The following is a 21924-nucleotide window of genomic DNA, read 5'->3' as shown; positions in this document are numbered from 1 at the left end:
GCTGAACAACAGAAGTTCAAAAAACTGAGAACAGAAAACTAAAAAGGAGGAAATCAATAACATAATTCTGAAAAATTCCCACAACAAAGAATATGTATTTCCAGATTCAAAGAGCCCACCAGGAATCCCACACAATGACCAAAAATAGACCTAACCCAGCACATATCCCTATAAAAATTCAGAAGGGGATTTCAAAGATAAGATTGTGAAATTTTCTGGGGAGGAAAATAAAGTTTTACAATGGAAGAATCAGGAATCAGAATGGCTTCAGATTTCTCAACAGCAACACTGAACACCAGAAGCAATGTTTCAAAATCTTAGCAAAAATGATTCTCAACCTAGAATTCTATACTTAGCCAAATCATCAATCAGATGAGAAAGTAGAATGAAAACATTTTCAGAAATGTGAAATCTCAAAAGATTAACTTTCCATCTAACTTTCTGAAGAATCTACTTGAGGATGTGCTCCACCATAACAAGGATATAAATCAACAAAGAGCATACATGAAACCCAACACATAAGAGATGCAGCACAGTTAAAAAAAAAAAGGCAAAAGGATCCCCAAGCTGATGGTGAAGGGGATCCAGGGTGACAGAGATGCACTAGGCCTCAAGGAAAGTCAGCCCAGATTGAAACAGGATAGAAATTTTTTGGCCAAGGATAGTGCAAGGCTCTGTATTCACAGCCACTTTTCTCTCCAGAATTAAATAGACAGGTATAATGCAAATTATGAGAGTCATCATTTTTATTGACGAAATCCATAATGATGACAGTGTGTGGATGGCACTAAATAATGAGAACATGAAGTACCACATTTCACTGATGCTGAAAACACTTTTTTCACATTTTAACATCTCTGAAATCAGGATATATTCTACAATTGAGAGAGTATCATAGTTTAATTGGCGGCACAGTTTTCTGTCTTAGTGGGACCTCTTATCTTGGGTTCGGTGACATATGGTATGCCCCTTGCATAAAAAGTTACACTCAACTTTGGAGGCCCTTTCAGTCATCATCTTGGAAAGAGCCTTCTGATCACCATAGGTTGCAATACAGAAAAAAACACACTGTCCCCAACAAGAAAAAAGGTTTCTCTATAAACATATAAGCTTGAATATGCACGGAATATCTTGGAATGAAGTTCACAAAACTGGGAACTAACTCTAATCATGTCTGGGAGATGTCTGAAGGAAACTACTTTCCCTATTTACCCTTTTGCTTCTTTTGAATTTTGTACCGTGAGCACATTTTACCTACCAAAGAATGAATACAAGTTTAAAATACCTGAAATAACTAAGTAGATTAATGTACAAAAACATTTAGAAGGAAGCCTAAGAATCCAGGCATTACGTGAGATTTGAAGATGACTGAATTGGCAGACAGTGGTGTAAGAATTTCCTTTTATTCCATTTGTTACCAAAAACACTAACCTCTCTTAAGGTCTGTACATTTTCTTTGGATTGGTTACACCCCTCTCTAAACAAGGGTCCCTGGCAGAACTACAGAGTTAGGAGGAGATGAAGAAGTTGGATTCACAACATCAGTGGTCAAAAAAGCTCTTAAATATTACTGCAGTATCTCTGTTGTGTGCATTTCAAGTTACCCAAAGAATCTCAAAGGGGCCACAGTTGCAGCAGGCTGAGGAGTGGTCAGGGATGGAATGAGCTGGAAATCATTTTCTATATCTTGTAGAAGCACTGTGAAGAGTTTCATAATGCTATTTGGGCTTGCAATGGCTTTGTCCTATTCTAACATTCCAAAAATGTTGAAATTTCTGAACATTCTCCAAGGTTCCCTGGACAGGTTTATGGAGACTTCCTTGGAAACATCTGTGTCCTCTCTTTATATACAGTAGGAAGCTGCAGTTTTTAAGTCCCATCGCCCTGGGGACATCACCACTATGCCAAGATGGAGAAATGCCTATCTGAGCAAGATGAAATGAAGTATCTTGGATGTGCCTTTTCTCAAATGCTCTCTCAGTAAACTCAAGTAAAGCAGTTGTCACCACAAAGGAAACTGCCCTTAGGTGCTCTAAAGTAACGCAGTGATGCAACTCTCAAGATGTTAGAAGAAGCTCTTCTAACAGATCACAGATCCAGTGATTGCCTTTAACCAGAACTACTGCAAAGGCTCCCAACTAATTTTCTCCCTTCAATCTCCTTCCTCCAATCTCATCTCCACTCAGAAGCAAGGCTGAGCTTTCTACAATATAAATTGTATTATCTTATTCCCCTCTTAAAACTCTGCAATGACTCCCCAACAGGATTAAGTCTATTCCTCATGGCAAGACCCACAAGGCCTTTCAGAAATTGTTCTGAATGGGAAACTGGCTTTGCTAACTAATCATTGCCAGGAATTAAGGTAACAGATTAGCAAGTCTATAAAAAGTTACAGTCAATGAATTTAGTAATACCAAGACCCCATACTTCCTTTAGATACTTGGGTGGGCATCTCACATCAGTTATCTTCTGATGGACTATATTAGGAAATCCCATCATGCAAAGCTCTGTATTTCAATACAGTTACCCGGAGACTTTATTTGGCCAATATATAAGTCTTGTTGCATATTCCTGGTTGGGGGCCGGGGAAAGGCAAGGAGATTTCAAGTTAGAACCATGGTAGCCACGCTACATGGAGTAGGACTTCGGGGTCATAATCATCTTTGTGTCCATACCATGAAGTTTTTGAGGAACACTTTCCATAGGCACGAGTTGAGATAGTTAAGACAGATCCATGAGCCATGAGGACAACACTAAAGACTAATGCATTGAGGGTGATGGAAGATTTGGAAACCAGACATGGTGTGGATCTAGAGTAGCTGTAATTAGAGGACATCTATGTGGAAAGCAACTGGACAGAAACTCAGAATAGGGTAGCAGGTTTGGGAAGGCAGCTAAGGAGAAGCCTTTCTCCTAGGGAATCAGCCTATTTGACAATTAAAGGCATGGGGCTTCAACTCACTCATTCAAGGGGGTTTACTGCATAAGCACCCACTTTGTGAAAAACACTGTGTTGGGCCCTGGGAGCACAGATATACCTGCTTAAGCTTAGGAATGTATTCTAGGAAATATAGATGTTGAATGGATCACTGCCACATGCTATCACACATTCGCTCTAGAACACGTTCCTAATTTTGTAACTTGGTGCTACGGTGTCTTCAATTTAAAGCCAGAAGTCATAATGCACCTGCCACCACGATATGGTCCAATGAATGACAATCCTTGTTCCTCCCAGGCTATGATGCTGTTGATGCCCCTCCATTCAAAGGCTTCCTGGTGATCCCTGAGCACTGAGCTTCCTCCTCTGTTTCCTTCGTCAATTCCATGAAGGTGCCCTGTGTCAAATCATCACAAAAGCCACATTTATCTCCCAACCTTAACTTCTTCCTTGATACTTAGTTGTTTCTCCCAGCCATGCCTCTTGCTCACCTCTGTTCACCCTCAAAGGTGAGCACTTCTCAGAAGAACACAAAATAATGGCAGAAAAAGAGATTCCAATTAGATAAACAAAGTGAGATGAACCACAAAAGCGAGGAACATGGCAACCAAGAATAGATGATGCCCAAGCTACTGTATTTGCCAATAAGCCACAAAGAAAATTCATATTGTCTCTACTCCATATTACAATGAGCCTTTACACGTATTATTTAAAATTTTTTCTGACAAAAATAAAGTACAGTCTGAGTGACATCCTTAAAGAGTTTAACAAGTTTTCCCCTTCTCTATGCATCAGTTTCCTCGTCTGTAAAGTGAAGTTAATAATAACTACCACATTGTCAAAAATTAATGACCTAATTGATGCAAAGCACTTAGTTACCTGCCTGGCACAGAATGGGCACTCATTGAATGTGACTGATTAATACCATCCCCATGTTTGATACTATCAGGCTCCAGTGATTTGGCTAGAGAGAAGGGAGGGAATTCTCAGAGGCAGCCCAGACCCCCAGGAAATGGCCCCCAGGCTGCAACTAGAGCTCTGGGTGTCTACTCTAGAAGATCACCAGGAATTTTTGTGCATAGAGTTTTTTTCTCAGGGACCACATAGCAATAATCACTGGACTCTCTACAGAGTACTCTGAAGCCATGGCAGTGCTTTCAGACCACCTCTTCCATTTGCATTGCCTCTCCAAAAGAAACCTGCAGTCATGGAGCTGCAAACAGCTCCTACTTTCAGAAAATGTTTTGGTCCCTGACCAGCCTCCAACACAGCCTGTCCACATCCAAGGCTGGAGAGAGCAGGGCAAGGCAGGGAATTCGGAATCACAGAGACTTGGGTCTGCACTTAGTAGCTCAGGGGCCTCAAGCAGGTAATTACTCCTCACCCCAGGTGGCTCCATCTGCTGGACTAAGGGTCACCTTCCCAGCTTGTCCTCAGTAACCAGCCTTTTATGACATAGGCCAGTGACCTTGAGACTGTGGAACACCCAGCTATCACAGCTGGCCACAGGCCCAAGGCCACTGTGTGCAAACCTCCATCTCGTGGGTTGTTCATCAGCTCCTGAATCTAACTGCAAATGGTGACACATCCCCACCATCAATACATTTATAATTCACACTGTTTCAGAGCCCTTTAATGAACATTTTCTCATTTGTCTGTTGTCATTTCTAACAGCAAAGCATGATACATAACCATCATGCACAGAATACTAACACAAGTGACTCCTTGCATGAGTTTAGTTTGCAACACTGTCCAACACACAGCATTCAACAGACCAAGCACTTATTTTCAAGTTACTAATTTTTAATTTACGAAGCCCTTATGTGCCACATGACAGTGAGCAAGAAAGGTACAAAGCTGAACCCCAGTCTCTTGAATATGAGGGGAAGCTGGGAAGATATCAACAAGTAAACATGAGCTTGTATACAATGTTTGAAGAAGGAGACAGGACAGCAATGTGGCTGAACAATGAGACTGTGGACTCAGATGTCTGAGTTCAAAAAGGAATCTTAGAAAATAAGGCTGGGCACTGTGGCTCACACTTGTCACCCCAGCACATTGGGAGGCCGAAGTGGAAGGACCACTTGAGTCTAGGAGTTCAAGATGAGACTGGCCAACATAGTGAGACCTCAACTCTATTATTTATCATCAAAAAATATTTTTAACAATCTATCAACTTACAGCCCAATTAGGACTTCCTTCAATTATGTAGGAACCACTTGACGTGGGTAAGGACTTGTTACCCAGTCATTTGAACTGTTCACTTGCAATCATTGTTCACAACCCCAGTATTTCCATTTATCCTCTCCTCTGTAGGAGCCCTGGAAGTTTATATTACATGATGCATCGTATTCAGATTTGGGATGGCTGAGAACTCTGCCTTTCTTTTGTTACGTGGCAGAAGGGCTCCTGTGGAAAGAGAAGACAGGGAAAGAGAATTTGCTTCATGCCCCCTTCGCAGGCAGATCAGTTTCAGTACAGCCTGTAGGAAAACTGAGGATCTTGAAATTAAGCAACACAAACCTATCCATGCCCCCAAACCAAGTCTGCTTGTACCCAGCAGCGTGCGAGTACCCCATTTAGACTGCTGTTCCACAGGATGTTGAACTCACAGAGATGTTAACGCTTTTGTAGAGGATGGATTTGCTTGAGTTTCCTTTCTGGTATAGTGGCTTTCACTTAATGTGCTGCTCTGTACTAAGTGCCTTACAGGTAAGGTCTCACTGAGTCCTTGGAACAACCTTAAGAGGGAGGAATCATTATCTCTATTTTGCAGATGCAGGGGTTAAGGGAAGTGGCAGCAAGCAAGTACCAAAGCTGGGGTTCAAACCCAGGGCTGTGAGAACTGCAGAGCCTGAGCTCTTCAGCCACCGTATTAAACTGTACCTTGCTCTAGGTACTGTGACCATGGCTCTTCATACCGGATGTTGCCTGGACTGTTGTTGCTGCTGTCGCTGCTGCTGCTGGTGGTGGTGGTTTTCTCTTTGTCTCTTTCTGGGCAAGTTTCTCCAGAGCAGTGGTTCTCAAATTTTGGTATGCATCAGGATCAGCTGAAGGTTTTGTTAAGACACAGATGGCTGGGCTGCACATCCAGAGTTTCTGACTCAGTAGGTCTGGAGTAAGGCTAAGAATCTGCATCTCCAAGTCCCCAGGTTTGGGAACCACACCTTGAGAACCATTTCTCTAAAGAATGCCCAACCTCATGGGAGAGATTCTCTTTTCTAATGCATTTAGGGACTGGTTGTTGTTGTTGTTGTTGTTGTTGTTGTTGTTTTATACTTTCAGTTCTGGGTTACATGTGCAGAACGTGTAGGTTTGTTACATAGGTATACATGTGCCATGGTGGTTTGCTGCATCCATCAACCCATCATCTACATTAGGTATTTCTCCCAATGCTCTCCCTCCCCTAGCCCCCAATCCCCCAACAGGCCCCGGTATGTGATGTTTCCCTCCCTATGTCCATGTGTTCTCATTGTTCAACTCCCACTATGAGTGAGAATATTCAGTGTTTGGTTTTCTGTTTCTGTGTTAGTTTGCTGAGAATTATGGTTTCCAGCTTCATCCATGTCCCTGCAAAGGAAATGAACTCATCCTTTTTTATGGCTGCATAGTATTCCATGGTGTATATGTACCACATTTTCTTTATCAAGTCTATCATTGGTGGGCATTTGGGTTGGTTCCAAGTCTTTACTATTGTGAACAGTGCTGTAATAAACACACATGTGCATCTGTCTTTACAGTAGAATGATTTATAATTCTTTGGGTATATACCCAGTAATCCCATGTCTATTTTTTTTTAAAAAAAGGAATTTTAGGAAACAAAAAGAAATGAGTGCTAATGCTACATGCTACAACTTGGAGAATTAGAAAATATTATGCTAAGTGAAAAAAGCCAGACACAGGAGACTATACCTTGTGCCAGTGTATTCATATGAAATTCCAGAATAGGCAAATCCGTAGGGATAGATAGTAGATTTGCAGTTGCCAGGGCTACGGTGGGAACACAGGAATAGGTGGGTGATAACTAAAGGGTATAGCATTTCTTTTTCAGGTGATAAAAATGTGCTACAATTAACTGTGGTGATGTTGCACAACTCTGTAAATACACTAAAAATCACTGCCTTGTACACTTCAAATTGGTGAGTCATATGATATGTGAACATATCTCAGTTAAGCTATTTTTTTTTTTTTTTTTTTGAGACAGAGTCTCGCTCTGTCGCCCAGGCTGGAGTGCAGTGGCGCAATCTCGGCTCACTGCAAGCTCCGCCTCCCGGGTTCACGCTATTCTTCTGCCTCAGCCTCTCCGAGTAGCTGGGACTACAGGCGCCCGCCACCACGCCCGGCTAATTTTTTTGTATTTTTAGTAGAGACGGGGTTTCACCATGGTCTTGATCTCCTGACCTCATGATCCGCCCGCCTTGGCCTCCCAAAGTGCTGGGATTACAAGCGTGAGCCACCGCGTCCGGCCCAGTTAAGCTATTTTTTAAAGGTAACTTTGGGCAAATTATTTAACTTCGCCAAGCTTCAGTTTCCTCATCTATAAAATGGAGATGATGATAGTGGCAAATTTCTAATTCTTGTGAAAATTCATAGGAACAACTTTGTAAAAAAGGGCTATGCGCTTTGACCACTATTATCTTCAGCTGTAAAAGATCAGAGGAGTATTTCACAAGGTGAAAAAGGTTGAAGCAACCTTATTTTCCATCAGTGGATGAATGGAAAAACAAAACGTGGTATACATACACAATGGAGTACAGTCAGCCTTTAAAAGGAAGTAAATTCTGACATATACTACAATATGGATGAAAGCTGAGAACGTCATGCTGAATGAAATAAGCCAGTCATGAAAAGACTGTATGATTCCACTTATCTGAGGTCCGTAGAGTATTTTATTTCATAGAGACAGAAAGTGGAATGGTGGTTGCCAAGGACTGGGGGGAAGGGGAGAATGTGGGATTAGTGTTTAATGGGGACAGAGATTCAGTTTTGCAAGATGAAAAGAATTCTGTGAATGGACAGTGGTGATTACTGCACATCAGTGTGAATGTACTTAATACCTTGGAAATGTACACTTAAAAATGGTTAAGATAGTAAATTTTATGTTATGTGTATTTTATCACAATCTAAAAAAGAATAGAATGGGCAGATGCAAGAGCTAAAGAAAGAAACGTCAGTGGGACGGAGGGAGAAATTTGGAGGTGTCATAGGACAAAAGATCAGGAGCTAAGCCCCAGCAGGGCAGATTCACACAGCAGCTGGGCACCAGCAGTCCCAGGACAGCACCTAGCACACCAGAGAGACCCTGGCACTGCCTCCCAGGAGTGTGCTGGCATCATCCTGCTCTGCCATCCACACCGCCACCCACACCAGCCTATGGAACAAGATGCACCAGCTCAGAGCTCAGGTGTGGGAGGTGGGAGCCAGAATGAGTCATAGGAGCTCTGCTCTCAGACAGAAAGAGAGGTCACTGCCTTACTCCCTGCCAGTCAGGGAAAGTCCCCAAAAACAGAAGCCTCACATTGGGGACCTGCTGTCCACAGCAGGCCAATTACAGCCCAATTACCTGAAATGCTGGTCTGGGCTGTAGCAACAGAGCAGCCCAAGTCTGTGGAGCACAAAGCTGACTCACGTACATTGATGCCCAGGATGAAACGACTTCGGGGCAATGTCACTGTCTTTGCTAGGGTCTTCCCCATGTGGCTGTGGAGGGTGATGGGTGCCACAGGAGGGGACGGGTGCACAGAGAAATTACAGAAGACAGAAAAGCTACTTATAGGTCTCTAACTCAGAAAAAGAGGCTGACTAAATTAGGCAGGATTGACAACCACATGGACAAGTTTGTCAGTTCAGTGTTCCTTGCTAACCTTGGGCAGTCTGTGGAATGAGCACGTCCAGGAAGATGCACCAAAAACCAGGGTGGATGAAATTTGCCACTTGTTTTCCCCACTACAACTTCCATCACGTAGCCCATGATCCTACTGAGATATATTCTCATTCTTTATTTTCACTTCTACAGTGGAGGAGGTTGTGAAGTGAGTATAGAAACAGCCAAACATATGAACAGCCATATGTATTTGAGAAGCATTTAGAAGGCCTAATCCAAAAGTACAACTATGACCACCCACCCATCCAAGTTCTGTAGTACACAAAATTTCAGCATTAAAAATTGAAGCCTGACATCCAAAACCATTATTTTTAATATCAGTTTAGAATTTCTAGCCAATGCAATAAGGCAGGAAATAAAAATGAGAAGTAATCTATACAAAAGAATCTCTAAAATATTATTTGCATACATAGTCATATACCTTCACAACCCAAGAGAATGAATTGAAATACTTTAGAATGAATTTAAAAATTCAGAAAGATGTGTAGTTTCCAAATACAGATATAATCAACAATCAGCAATAACCAGTGAGAAAATAGAGTAGAAAAAAATTCTATTTATAAAGGCAATGAAAATAGAAAACATCTAGAAATATATTTAACAAGAAATGTGCAGGATTAAATGAAGCAATCCACAAAACTTAACTGTGATACATTTAAAAAAAAAAAGGTTTTACCAAATAGAGACACTTCTATATTTGCGGATGGGAAGTTTCATTACTATAAACATGTTAATTTTTTCGACTTAAAGCAATTTCAATCAAAACCCCATCTGGATTTTTTAAACTTGACAAGTTTATTTTAAGTAAATAACAAACAGGAATAGCCCAGAAATTTCTGAAACAAACAAACAAAAAAAGAATTCAAGACCTCTACTGCCAATTATTAAAAAATAAAGCTACAATAAGGTAGTAAGTAAGCACAGACAAAAAACTGAATTGCATAAAAAGCCCAGAAACATATATATATATAAAACATGTACTATATAATATGTGTGTATAAGAATTTTATATATAATAAAATGGTATTTTAGATTCTAGATTCAATAAAGTGGAATTTGGATAACTGGTTAAGTAAAGGGAAATTATAAAATGCCTACCTTATATCATTAACCAACATGAATCCAATTTACCTCAAGAATTAAATGTAAAAAAACATGCACACACACACTTGTGATTTAGAGACAGACAAGGTCTAAGCTTACAGAACAACGTAAAAGCTTTTATTACATAAATATTTTAAATTTTCATATATCAAAGAGTGTCATAATCCAGATTTTAAAAAAACATCATGGGGAAAATATTTGCAGCATAGGTGGTAAAGTTATTTTTAATACTGAAATGAATTCTATGCTCTAAGAAACAGATGAACATATTAATGGAAAAGGTCAGGAAAAAGAAGTGTGTGGGAGTAATAGATGATATTTAAATAAATAAAACAAAAGATATTCGAACAATAGATTTTTAAATTCACCAGTAAACAAATAAAAGATATTTAAATTCACCAGTAATAAAAGTATTGAAAAACGAAACAATGAGTTGGCAATTTTCACAAAATTGGCAAAAATTAAATAATTGCCCAGCATTGGCAGATGTTCAGGTAAAATGGGCATTCTCATACGGTGGAGCTGTTAATGTTGGACTAATTCACAACATTCCTGAAGGACAATTTGGCAACGCCCGTGAAAAACCTTTGAAATAGTTACATGTTTTGGTGAGTAATTTCACTTTCAGAAAACAGCCTAAAGAAATAACCAGAACTACGTGCAAGGTTTCAACATCACCACGTTATGGGAACCATGTGCACTTACTAAGCACAGTTCTATGCTTCAAATGGATTGTGTATTTTAACCCTTTAAAAAATAAGAAAGAGATCCTAATGTAATCTCTACTTTTACAGATGAGAAAATTCAGATATACAGAGATCAAGAATCATCCAACGTCACACAATACGAGGTGGGGACAGAATTCAAACCCAGGCAGTATGCCTACCTAGCCCAGACTCTTAACCACTAAGATGTCACAAAAGAAGCATAAATATCAACAGCAAACACTTTAACACTACCTAATGTCCAACAACAAGGATTGATTAAACACATTCTGGAATATTCACTTGACAGAATTAATGGATGGATGGATGGATGGATGGATGGATGGATGGATGGATGGATGGAGGATAGATAGGTGGATGGGTAGAAAGGGTGGATGAATGGGTAGGTGAGTGCATGGATGAAGAGATGTATGGATGGGTGACAGGGTAGGTGGGTGAGTGAGTGGGTGGGTGGATAGATGGATTGATGGATAGATGGGCAGACGGATGGACTGACAAATAGACAGATGTATAAATGAAAGACTGGGTGGTTGAGTGGATAAATGAGTGGATATATGAATGGGTGAGTGGGTAGATGGGTGGAGGATGGATAAAGAATGGATGGACGGATGGACGGATGGATGGATGGATGGATGGATGGATGAATAAATGAAGGACAGGCAGGTGGATGGGTAGATGAATGGGTGGATGAATGGATAGGTGAGTACACAGATGAATAAATCTATGGATGGGTAAGAGGGTGGGTGGGTGGGTGGGTGGGTAGGTGTGTGGATGGCTGTATGGAGGGATGGACCGACGGACGGACCAATTGATGGTCTAAATCACAAAACCTTCCTTTGGTAGCATGTCGTCATTTTTGTTTCCACTTACATGTATTGAACATCAACTTCATGGTAGGCAAACCTCCAGGTTCCATGTTAAGCCCTCAATAAAACAAGAAACAATTACACAGCAAAACCCAACACTTCTGCTCCCAGAAGTAAAACCTTAAATGGTAAGTGCAGACATTGTGAGGGAGCCCTCAACCCAGAAAGTGTTATCTTCTTAAGTTCTTAAAATCTCTTCGTTTTATAAAATAGAAAGAATTCAAAAGAAGTCACAAAGTGTGAAAGTCTTAATTTGAAGTCTGAATTTCAAGGAACCACAGACAAAAAGCCCAACAGCTGTCTGCATTGACTCATCAGCTCTAAGAGAAGCAGCAGCACTTCAACCTGGACTGGGGTGTATGAATGGGTCAGGAGAGATGTTTCTTTGTGTAGCCACAGGTCTCACCTACATCCCAGTGAAGCAGGATTGGCATTAGCCCCCAGAAACCCCAGACATTGTGAGCTCTACCTTAATTTGTTGTCATCTTAATCCAAGCAAGATGATTTTCTCTGGTTTTTCTTTGTTTTTTGTTTTTTTGTTTTTTGGTTTCTTTGCCCTTTTCATTTCAGTCCATCAAGATTTTCTATAATACATACTGTATCGGTTCAAATTGTTTTAGTATTTTTTTTAATTTAATCCCTTCAAAATCAATTAAGGATGAAGCTAAGTAAGAACTGAAAGCAACATCCTGATGACCAGAAGAAATGGTGCTGATAAAGTGCCTGAACACAGGCTTGGCCCCCAGTAAGTGGTAAAGAAATCAGAGTTAGTGGTTGCGGTGGTGGTGGGACTGTACTATTCCTCCTGCCTCTTCTGCTGTTCCTCCAAAGGGAAAAGGGAACCTCCCTACTAGAGTGAGTCATATAGATAGCTGATACTCATTCACTCATTTATTCACCCATTTAATATGTTCAAACCCCGAGAAATTAGGTATCATTATTCCTGTTTGGAAAATAAAGAAACTGAAGCACAGAGAAGTTAGAGCAATTCATCAAAGCTACACAGAAGCAGCAAAAGATTGAGATCAAATCAGTGAGATTCTAAGTCCAGAGACGCAGAAAAGGCGGGAGCCCTGGGGAACACACTCTGGGTCTGGTTAGCACATGTGTACTGCTGACATCCTGCTCCCTAGGCCTGCTCCTCTTTGCCTTTGTTTTCACCTCCCCATTCCCTGTGCAACTCTATTAACCACAGCACAGCTCTGGAAAGCAGAGATTCCTTTCCCCTTCACACACTGCATCCTTTAACACCAGCTTCACACTGACACCATGAAGATATCCTTTCTGCAGGAAGCCCTGTTCAGACCTCCTGACCTGAGAAAGCAAGAAGATGATGACCAAAAGAGGGAAAAAAAGAAATTAGCATGTAGGAGCACCCTATAGAAGGTACTTTATTTCCATCATTTTATTTAATCCTCCCAACAATCTTACAAGAAAATGTCATTGTCTTCAAAATACAGGTGAAGAAACTGAGGCTCTAGGGGGTGAAGTAACTTGCCCATGTGATAGGTAATATTCCAGCTCTGTAAGACCTACAATCAAAGGCCATGTAGGGGTCTCCACCAAACTAAGGTTTTAGTGGCATGGGTCAACACAGCAAAAGAACTTTCTCGTCAGGCTCTCTTCCAGTTGACAGAGAACAGAACGGTAATGTTATCTCTGTGACAGCTGGCAGCATGTCCCTCAGGAGCAGGAAGGGGACAGTCTTGCATCCCCATCCACAATCCTCCTGCAGTGAGCTCTGCAAGCCTAGCAGTAGGAACCAGTGCCACTGAGCCACCTGTCTCCCCTAGGCCTGGGATGCCTCTGCCAACAGAAACCTAAGGGTCTCTCTGATGCCACAAATGTGAAAAACCCCTGACCTACAGGGTGAGTGACAGATACAGGATGACGAAACCATGGTGCTAGAGGCCCTCCACCAAGGAAGTGCATTCACAACACTTTGATCTGCAAAACCACTCCCCCATGCTGGGGGCAGGTGCTGCTAGTACCCTGCGAGTTCAACAAACCAATCAAGGTGACAGGTTCAAGCAACCTGCCCAAGGGTCCCCCAGCTAGAATGCAGGGGTCTGAGGGTTTTTAACTGAGACCTTCTAACTCCAAATCCCATGTTCTGTCCATGACACCAGCCAACCTCTTTTGTGTCACCTGAGCATCTGGAAAAGCTGATCACCATTCCCTAGACCATTCCACTAGACAGCCAGTGACCATGCAACCAGGAGCCAAAAGAAACACATAAATACCCAAATACCCACAGCAACAAGCAGTCCAGTAGACTGGAATCAGGAGTGCCCACAGTACATAATGCCAGCCAGACACTTACTAGCTGTGTGGCCTTGAGAAAGCCACCAGACCTTTCTGTGCCTTCAATTCCTCATCCCTAAAACGAATATAAAAACAGTACCCCCTTCACGGAGTTGGCGTGAGGATTAAAACACTTCAAATGATGGCTGCGTACTGTAGGAACACAGTGAGTAAATGTCAGCTGTTATAATTATTGTTGTTATTACTACTGCCACAAACAGATGACAGTGCGCAAGTTATCAACCTGGAGCAAGAGGTGATTTCTGCCCTAGATTTAGCTTTCGGTAGCAAAATACCACAATGGTAGCATTGCTCTGTGAGGCCTCTGGAGACATTTGGAGTCAATTCAATCCTACCTATGACCAGGACAGCTTGGAAGGGTTTCTCCAGCGACCTTCCATTTATGTTGTCCCTCTTGCCCCAGAAGACAGGGAAGGGCAGGGGGTACCAATGACACCACTGGTTCACCCACAACAAGTAACACGTGGCCATGACCCAACTACACAGCCCTGTGACTGTCAGGATACTCTCTCCTGCTGTCAATCAGCAAGCCTGCTGCAGGCACAAGGTAAAGCTCACACTTTTCTCTATTATCCACACACAGGTCCTTGGAATGTAAAGAGTGGATGGAAAGGAAGCAAATCTCAGAAGACTAGCTCTGTTCCCGAGACCTTCCTTCTCCCCTGGGCTCCAGCAGGTACCTGCACAAAATGCTGGGCTGTACCTGCGTGAAAATAAGGGCAATTACTCCCCATTCCCATGACAATCTGCAAATGATGGGGGACTAAAATCCAACTGTGTCTGAGCAGAAGCACAGGCTGACAGCCTAATAAATTGATACCAAATTATCCTATCCTGCTGACCTGGGGAGATCCGACTTTACAATCCCAAGCGCTATGAATTCAGTAGTGAATTGTGCTGTGGGAAGAAAAAGGCTTCTTTAGACAAGCTCAAAATGTTCCATTTGGCGCCGACTCCAGTAGTGACCTCTTGTTCTCTTCTTACAGCCAGATTTCTGAAGTGCGAATTCTAAGCAATTTTCCTTGCATCCTCTCAAGTGTTCTGGAATCTTCTGACTGTTCTAAATCAGTACTGAAGACAGGAAAAGTAACCCCAAGAATGTAGGGCAAAGGAAGCCAAGTGCCCAAGACAGACTGGGAATAACTCCTGGCTCAGACAGCCCAGGCAGTATCTTCCCTTAACAACTAGACAATCCAGGAAAGAACACTACCAGGTAGTTTAGAAGGCCCTGTTTTACAGGTGTGACGGTGTGGGGCAGGGGGAGAGACACCAGTGGGGCTGCAGGAGGTTCTCCGGCAATACGGCACAACATAGAGACCACTCACTAGGACACTTTGCTTTTATCACAACCCATTACTGTTGGCTGAGCTTGCTTAAAAAACTGAGCAGATTTTAACAACTTGTAGACTTAACTTAAAGTCCAGATTCCCAGCTTCTCTTTTAAAAAAAAAATTAATAGGACTGCAAATCGGCAGCCCTAGGACTATATTCCAATACAGTAACAACTGGCCGGATTTCAACAGCCACTACCTCTCCTAGGTTTGCCACAATCCCCACTACTCCCTGTTGTGTCCCCAGAGCTGAGGGTTGGCTGCCATTTATCATCATCTGTGCACTGTCAGTTTTCTTATGGCATAGAAATCTCTCTCTGTACTCAAAAGAAAAGCAGCAAAACAAAATAAAACAAAACAAAAGATAGAAAGGCCAAAATAAAACAAAACAAAATTTCAAGAAAATTAGGGAAAGGCCCACCACCTGTCCATGTTCCTTATCTGCAGGAACCACCCCATAGTGAGGATCTCAGCATATAGCATCTGAAGAGTCTGGGTTCAAATCCCAGCCTGGCAGTTTCTCGGGAGGGAGGTCCGGGGTAGGTATTTAACCTCTCCAAGCCTCAGATTTCCCCTTATTAAAAGGAGAATAACAATACCTATACCTCATAGGGTTAGGGGAAGGATTTAAGAAAATATCACATGCAAAGGACTAGACACAAGGCCTGGACCTATTACGTGCTTAATAAATGCCAGGGATTGTTGTTACTGATGTTGTCATGAATAGTGGTAGCGGTGATGAGTAGTAGCTGGTGGGAACGGGGTGGCAGTTTGCCCTCTGGAGCGTCCCTTCTAGCATCAGGATTGGGCTTTCTCCCCGCTCCCAACTTCAGATGCCAGAGAAGCATGTACCAGACAAAAGAGTCACAGCCACAACCAAAAGCTATCTTCACAGACCCCTCTAGAACCACTGAGTAAGTGCCCTAGTTTCTTTGCCTTGTAGCCACATACACCCTGCCAAGTCTCATCTCCGTTTCCTGCACACACCTATTTATGGCTTCCTCTGGTCCTTCTGATTGGAACCCTTCCTACCTCTGCCCATCTGGAAGCCCTTAATCACATCTGAAGACTCATTAGACATCAGTACCACAAAACCTTTCCTGAATTCTCAGGAAGGATTCTTAAATCCATTCTATATCTGTTCATTTCCTCCACTAAACCATGAGCACTTTAAAAGCAGGGCACAGTGAACTCTGTGACTCCAGCCTCGACCCTAGTGACCAGCATGTTACACGCACAGAACACCAGTGCAGCCATGGAGCCAGTTCACACTCACACGTGATTCTGATAAGATTAAATAATAATAATAATAATAATAATAATAATACAAAGAAAAGAGCATAGGCTTGGGGGCCAGAGGTGTAGGTCTGTGCCCTGGCTCGGCCTTTAAAACTCAGGTGAGTGGGCCGGGCGTGGTGGCTCATGCCTGTAATCCCAGCACTTTGGGAGGCTGAGGCGGGCGGATCATGCGGTCAGGAGATCGAGACCATCCTGACTAACACGGTGAAACCCCATCTCAACTAAAAATACAAAAAATTAGCCGGGCGTGGTGGCAGGCGCCTGTACTCCCAGCTACTCGGGAGGCTGAGGCAGGAGAATGCCGTGAACCCGGGAGGCGGATCACGCCACTGCCATCCAGCCTGGGTGACAGAGTGAGACTCCATCTCAAAAAAAAAAAAAAAACTCAGCTGGGTGATGTAGAGCTATTCACTCAACCCTCAGAGCCTCGGTTGGCACAAATGGAAGATAGGGTTAATAAGAAATATTTCTGAAGAATTCTTGTGAAGAATAAATAAGATAACTATTCGAAAAACAAACCAATGCATTATTACCAGCACCCCTCAACCACCATCTGGCCCAACACCACAACCACCACCAACAACAACCTCATCCTCATCTCTACCCCTAACTTAACAGTTGATCCCTGTCGTTGAGCTGCCCTTGTCTCTCATTCTTCTTACTCCCAGTTCTGTCCTGAGAGCTCAAAGCGACCCAGTTTGGGCATCGATACCAAATTAGCTCACCTTGATATAAATCAATCTATCAAAAAAAGAAAAGTCATAGAAGCGGCTAATTTTACATTCCCTCTGTACATGGTTGAATATTACCATCAAGAACATTGAGGATAGAGAAATACAGTCAAAATATAAGGTTAAAGCTTAAGCTGTAAACTGGATATACACTGTGGTTCTAATTGTGCCTAAATAAAATATATACAGCAAAACAGAGCTAAAGAAACTTGACCAAAATGTTAAGAGTGGGGAAAGACTACAAGTGATTCTTGTGTGCTGTTTTTATTATTATACTTTTAGTTTCCAATTTTCCTCTGGTATTCTTATTTTAATTTATGATTAAAAAAACAACAGAACACGACTGAATACCTAGCAATGTCTTATTTAGGGCAGTTAATCATTTTTAAAATTGTTGAAAACATACAAAAGTTATTGAAAATGCATAAAGCAGTTGGTGATCTGCCTATCATAGTCATAACTTTTCACAATAACAAATGCAAAACATGGTCTTTTCAAATGTGCCTGGAATGTTTACTGAAAAATTTTAACAAGTCCTAGTCCACTAGAAATACTCAATAAATACCAAAACCCAGAAATTAACCCCCATTTAGTCTGCCCAGAAAACACTGAAAAGCAAAATCAACAGCCAAAAGATTAGGCAAATTATTTATCTTAGCAAAAAAAAAAAAAAAATAGTTAAAAGATAAAGCCTCAGACACCCCAATAACCAGCCCTTGGCTAAGGAAAGTAATCCAAATTATCAGCTACCTACAAAATAAGAACAACAACTCCAACACACACCAAAACGTAAGAATTCAGCTGCAGCTGAGTTCAGGGGGAAAAATAGCCTTATATGAAATTTTTTGTAAAACAAAATTAAAAAACAAACATACATACATGCATATACATACTATAAAGACACATGCACACATATGTTTATTGCGGCACTATTCACAATAGCAAAGACTTGGAACCAACCCAAATGTCCAACAGTGATAGACTGGATTAAGAAAATGTGGCACATACACACCATGGAATACTATGCAGCCATAAAAAGGATGAGTTCATGTCCTTTGTAGGCATGTGGATGAAGCTGGAAACCATCATTCTCAGCAAACTATCGCAAGGACAGAAAACCAAACACCACATGTTCTCATTCATAGGTGGGAATTGAACAAGGAGAACACTTGGACACAGGAGGGGGAACATCACACACCAGGGACTGTTGTGGGGTTGGGGGAGGGGGGAGGGATACCATTAGGAGATATACCTCATGCTAAATGATGAGTTAATGGGTGCAGCACCATATACACCATGGAATACTATGCAGCCATAAAAAATGATGAGTTCATGTCCTTTGTAGGGACATGGATGAAACTGGAAAACATCATTCTCAGTAAACTATCGCAAGGACAAAAAACCAAACACCGCATGTTCTCACTCATAGGTGGGAATTGAACAATGAGAACTCATGGACACAGGAAGGGGAACATCACATTCCAGGTACTGTTGTGGGGTGGGGGGTGGGGGGGGCGGGGACAGCATTAGGAGATATACCTAATGCTAAATGACGAGCTAATGGGTGCAGGAAATCAACATGGCACATGGATACATATGTAACAAACCTGCACATTGTGCACATGTACCCTAAAACCTAAAGTATAATAAAAAAAAAAAAAAAATGGGTGCAGCTACATATGTAACAAACCTGCACATTGTACACATGTACCCTAAAACTTAAAGTATAATAATAATAAAATAAAATAAAACCCACCCAAAAATACATTATCAAAATTATTAGAGAGGAGGGAGAAAATCTGACTAAGCTAATAATCAGAAATTAGAAAAAGTAGCCAAAGAACAACTATGAAGGGAGAGAGAGTGATATGTCCAAATGATTTTATTAATAAATTATTTCAGGCCAGGCACGGTGGCTCATATCTGTAATCCCAGCACTTTCGGAGGCCGAGGTGGGAGGATCACGAGCTCAGGAGATTGAGGCCATCCTGGCTAAGTGGTGAAACCCCGTCTCTACTAAAAAACACAAAAAATTAGCCAGGCGTGGTGGCGGGCACCTGCAGTCCTAGCTACTCGGGAGGCTGAGGCAGAAGAATGGCATGAACCCGGGAGGCAGAGGTTGCAGTGAGCCGAGATTCCGCCACTGCACTCCAGCCTGGGTGACAGAATGAGACTCCGTCTCAAAAAAGAAAAAAAAAAAAATTTCAAACTTTCAAAAGAGAATGTAAAAGCTGGTCAATTGATTTTAGATTATAGAAAAATATAATAATCTATCAATCTATTTTGTGGCTTGCTAAACTCTGATTCCAAAATCAACACAGATAATTCAGGAAAACAAAACCGAAAACTTTAGACCTCCACTTCTGGCCAAAACTGAGCAACTTTTTAGGAAACCAATGTCCCTGCCAAGAGGAGGAGAAAAGCTGGTAAGTTACTTCATCTGTTCTAAGACATTCAAGAGCTGCCTTCGCAGCCAGGACTTGAAATGCCAAAAATCCGGAGGAAGGACTTCATGGAGGTAACCTGACACTTAGCATTCTGGTGTTCTCCCTTGGGTTTTTGCCAGCTCTTGAGTATAGGGGTAGATGCTGAAAAGCCTAGCAGAAACATAAACAGAAAGCCAAGCAGCACGTGGCAGCTAAGAGGAGCTTTCAACAGTTTTACAGAGCTGAGAAGACAGAAGTTGTAGCAAGAGCCTGTCAAGGCAAGCAAGACTTGAGGATCGAAAAGCTAGGACAGAAGAGAAACAGAGAACTAAGACACTATGCACCTGTTTTTCCTTCAAAGTGTTCGATGATTCTTAGTGAAAGAAGGATAAAAGGCTGAAGTGTTGAGCAGAAAGAGGCAGGAGAGCTGAGCTTACTTTTCAGAAGGTTCAAAGTGCTGAGGAAATGAATTTTGGAACTCACGACCTGCCCAGGCAAAAGTAAATACTCAAGTCTTTCACTTAGGAAGAGAGGGATAATCAGAGATAGCTGAACCTTACAAAGACTGAAAACCGGCTTCCGTCTCTGATTGAATTGAAGTGATCTGCCTCTTCTTTGCCTACTGGAGGACAGGATAAATTTTCTCAGGAGATAGGCTGAGTGAATGCTCTTTGTAAGAAGGAAACAACCACCCATGGCCTGAAATTGAACCGAAAATTACCAGGCACACCAAGAAGCAGGACCAAGTGTCAAAATAAACCCACAGAAGATATAAATACTAGAATTGTTAAATATAACCTTTAAAATAACTGTGAAATAGATAACCATGTGGAGAATTTTAGCAAAGCAAAACTAATCTAAAACCAAAAAAACATAGTAACTGGAATTAAGAACTCAATAGATAAGTTTAACAGCATATAAAACACATATAGAATTAGTAAAATGAATGATAGGTTAGAAGACAACATCCAGACAGAAACAAGGAGAAAACTTGGAGAGAAATATGAAAAAGAATGTAAAAGGCACGGAGAACTGGTGGTAAAGTCTGTGTCTGTGTGACTGGTGTCCTAGAAGAGGAATAAAGAAAGAACAGAGTAAAAGCACTCTGTGAAAAAAACAATTACCAAGAATCTCCTTAAAAGAACATCAAGTCACAAAATCCCAAGCAGAATAAATTAAATGGTACCTAGAAACACTATAATAAAACTTCATAAAAGCAAAGACAAAGATAAATTCTGAGAAGTACCCAGATAAGAAAAAAAGTCACATTATCTTTAGAAAACGAAGAGGGAGGAACAACAATAAAACTGACAGCTGAGTCCTCAATAAAACCAACAGAAGAGCTAAAATACAATAAATGCCACTCAGAATTATTTGCCCTACGGAAATATCCTTATAAAATGAACACACAACAAGTGAGTGAATTTGTCACCAAACAGTGGTGTCTGATAAATGTTTAACAAAGCGGGAAAGCTCTGTCAGTGTTTGCTGATGTCTGTGGTGTAAATACTCCCACTGTGGCTGATGTCAGCTGCCAGTGTGACATCACTGAATGTAGAGATGGAACAAGATGTGCACAATCAATTCTCAGAAGCTAGTGCAGCACACAAATGTGGCAAACAGAACCAGAGGGAATTCCTCAGGAAGAAGGAAATCTATCCCGTATTGAAAGCTGAAATGCAAGAAAGGATGAGGGGCAACAGAAAGAATATGTGAGTTAATCTAAACGAACGTTTGTTGTGCTAAATAATTAGTAATAATGACATGTGGCCTTCAAAATAAATGAAGAATTAAAATGCATGACAACATTAACCCAAAGGGAAAAAATGGTGTAATGCAGTCAAAGTTTTCCTAAGGTCTGAGAAGTGGTAAAATTCTAATTTACACTTATCTTTACTAAGTCAAAGAAACAGAAACACACATAAATGGACAATCATTTATTAGAAAGAGGACAATGTAGTAAGGAAAGAATGGCCTTTCCAAGAAATGGTAAATTCCCAACTTAAAAAAAAAAAATTCAGTCTTGACCCCTACACCTCACACCACGTATTAAAAAAATCAATTCTAGGCCAGGTGCACTAGCTCACACCTGTAACCCCAGCACTTTGGTAGGGCGAGGTGAGCGAATCACCTGAGGTTGGGAGCTTGAGACCAGCCTGACCAACAAAAAGAAATCCCATCTCTACTAAAAATACAAAATTAGCCAGGCGTGGTGGCACATGCCTACAGTCCCAGCTACTCAGGAGGCTGAGGCAGGAGAATCATTTGAACCGGGGAGGCGGAGGTTGTGGTGAG

The 21924-nt window shown here is 41.5% G+C and overlaps 1 protein-coding gene across 6 annotated transcripts in view; it reads right to left on the bottom strand.

The window, feature by feature from the left end:
• CDYL2 (chromodomain Y like 2) overlaps nucleotides 1-21924 on the bottom strand; it is a 240981-nt gene that overhangs the window by 167835 nt on the left and 51222 nt on the right. For 2 of the 6 annotated variants that reach the window (XM_058440460.1, XM_058440459.1), the window contains exons 1-2: nucleotides 14685-14988; nucleotides 3188-3335 (exon numbers count right to left, since the gene is read on the bottom strand). The exons of 1 other annotated variant lie outside the window; for it this stretch is intronic. In XM_058440460.1, the coding sequence (XP_058296443.1) occupies nucleotides 3188-3262 (75 nt within the window). In that variant the 5' untranslated portion in view covers nucleotides 3263-3335; nucleotides 14685-14988. Of the gene's footprint in view, nucleotides 1-3187; nucleotides 3336-14684; nucleotides 15164-21924 lie in introns of those variants that run through there. 3 more of the 6 variants (XM_058440457.1, XM_058440456.1, XM_058440462.1) reach the window with 3 other exon arrangements.

The sequence above is a fragment of the Hylobates moloch genome, unplaced genomic scaffold (genome assembly GCF_009828535.3).
Source record: "Hylobates moloch isolate HMO894 unplaced genomic scaffold, HMol_V3 SCAFFOLD_6, whole genome shotgun sequence".
Taxonomy (NCBI): Eukaryota; Metazoa; Chordata; class Mammalia; order Primates; family Hylobatidae; genus Hylobates; species Hylobates moloch.
This window is presented reverse-complemented; position numbering and strand designations above follow the sequence as displayed.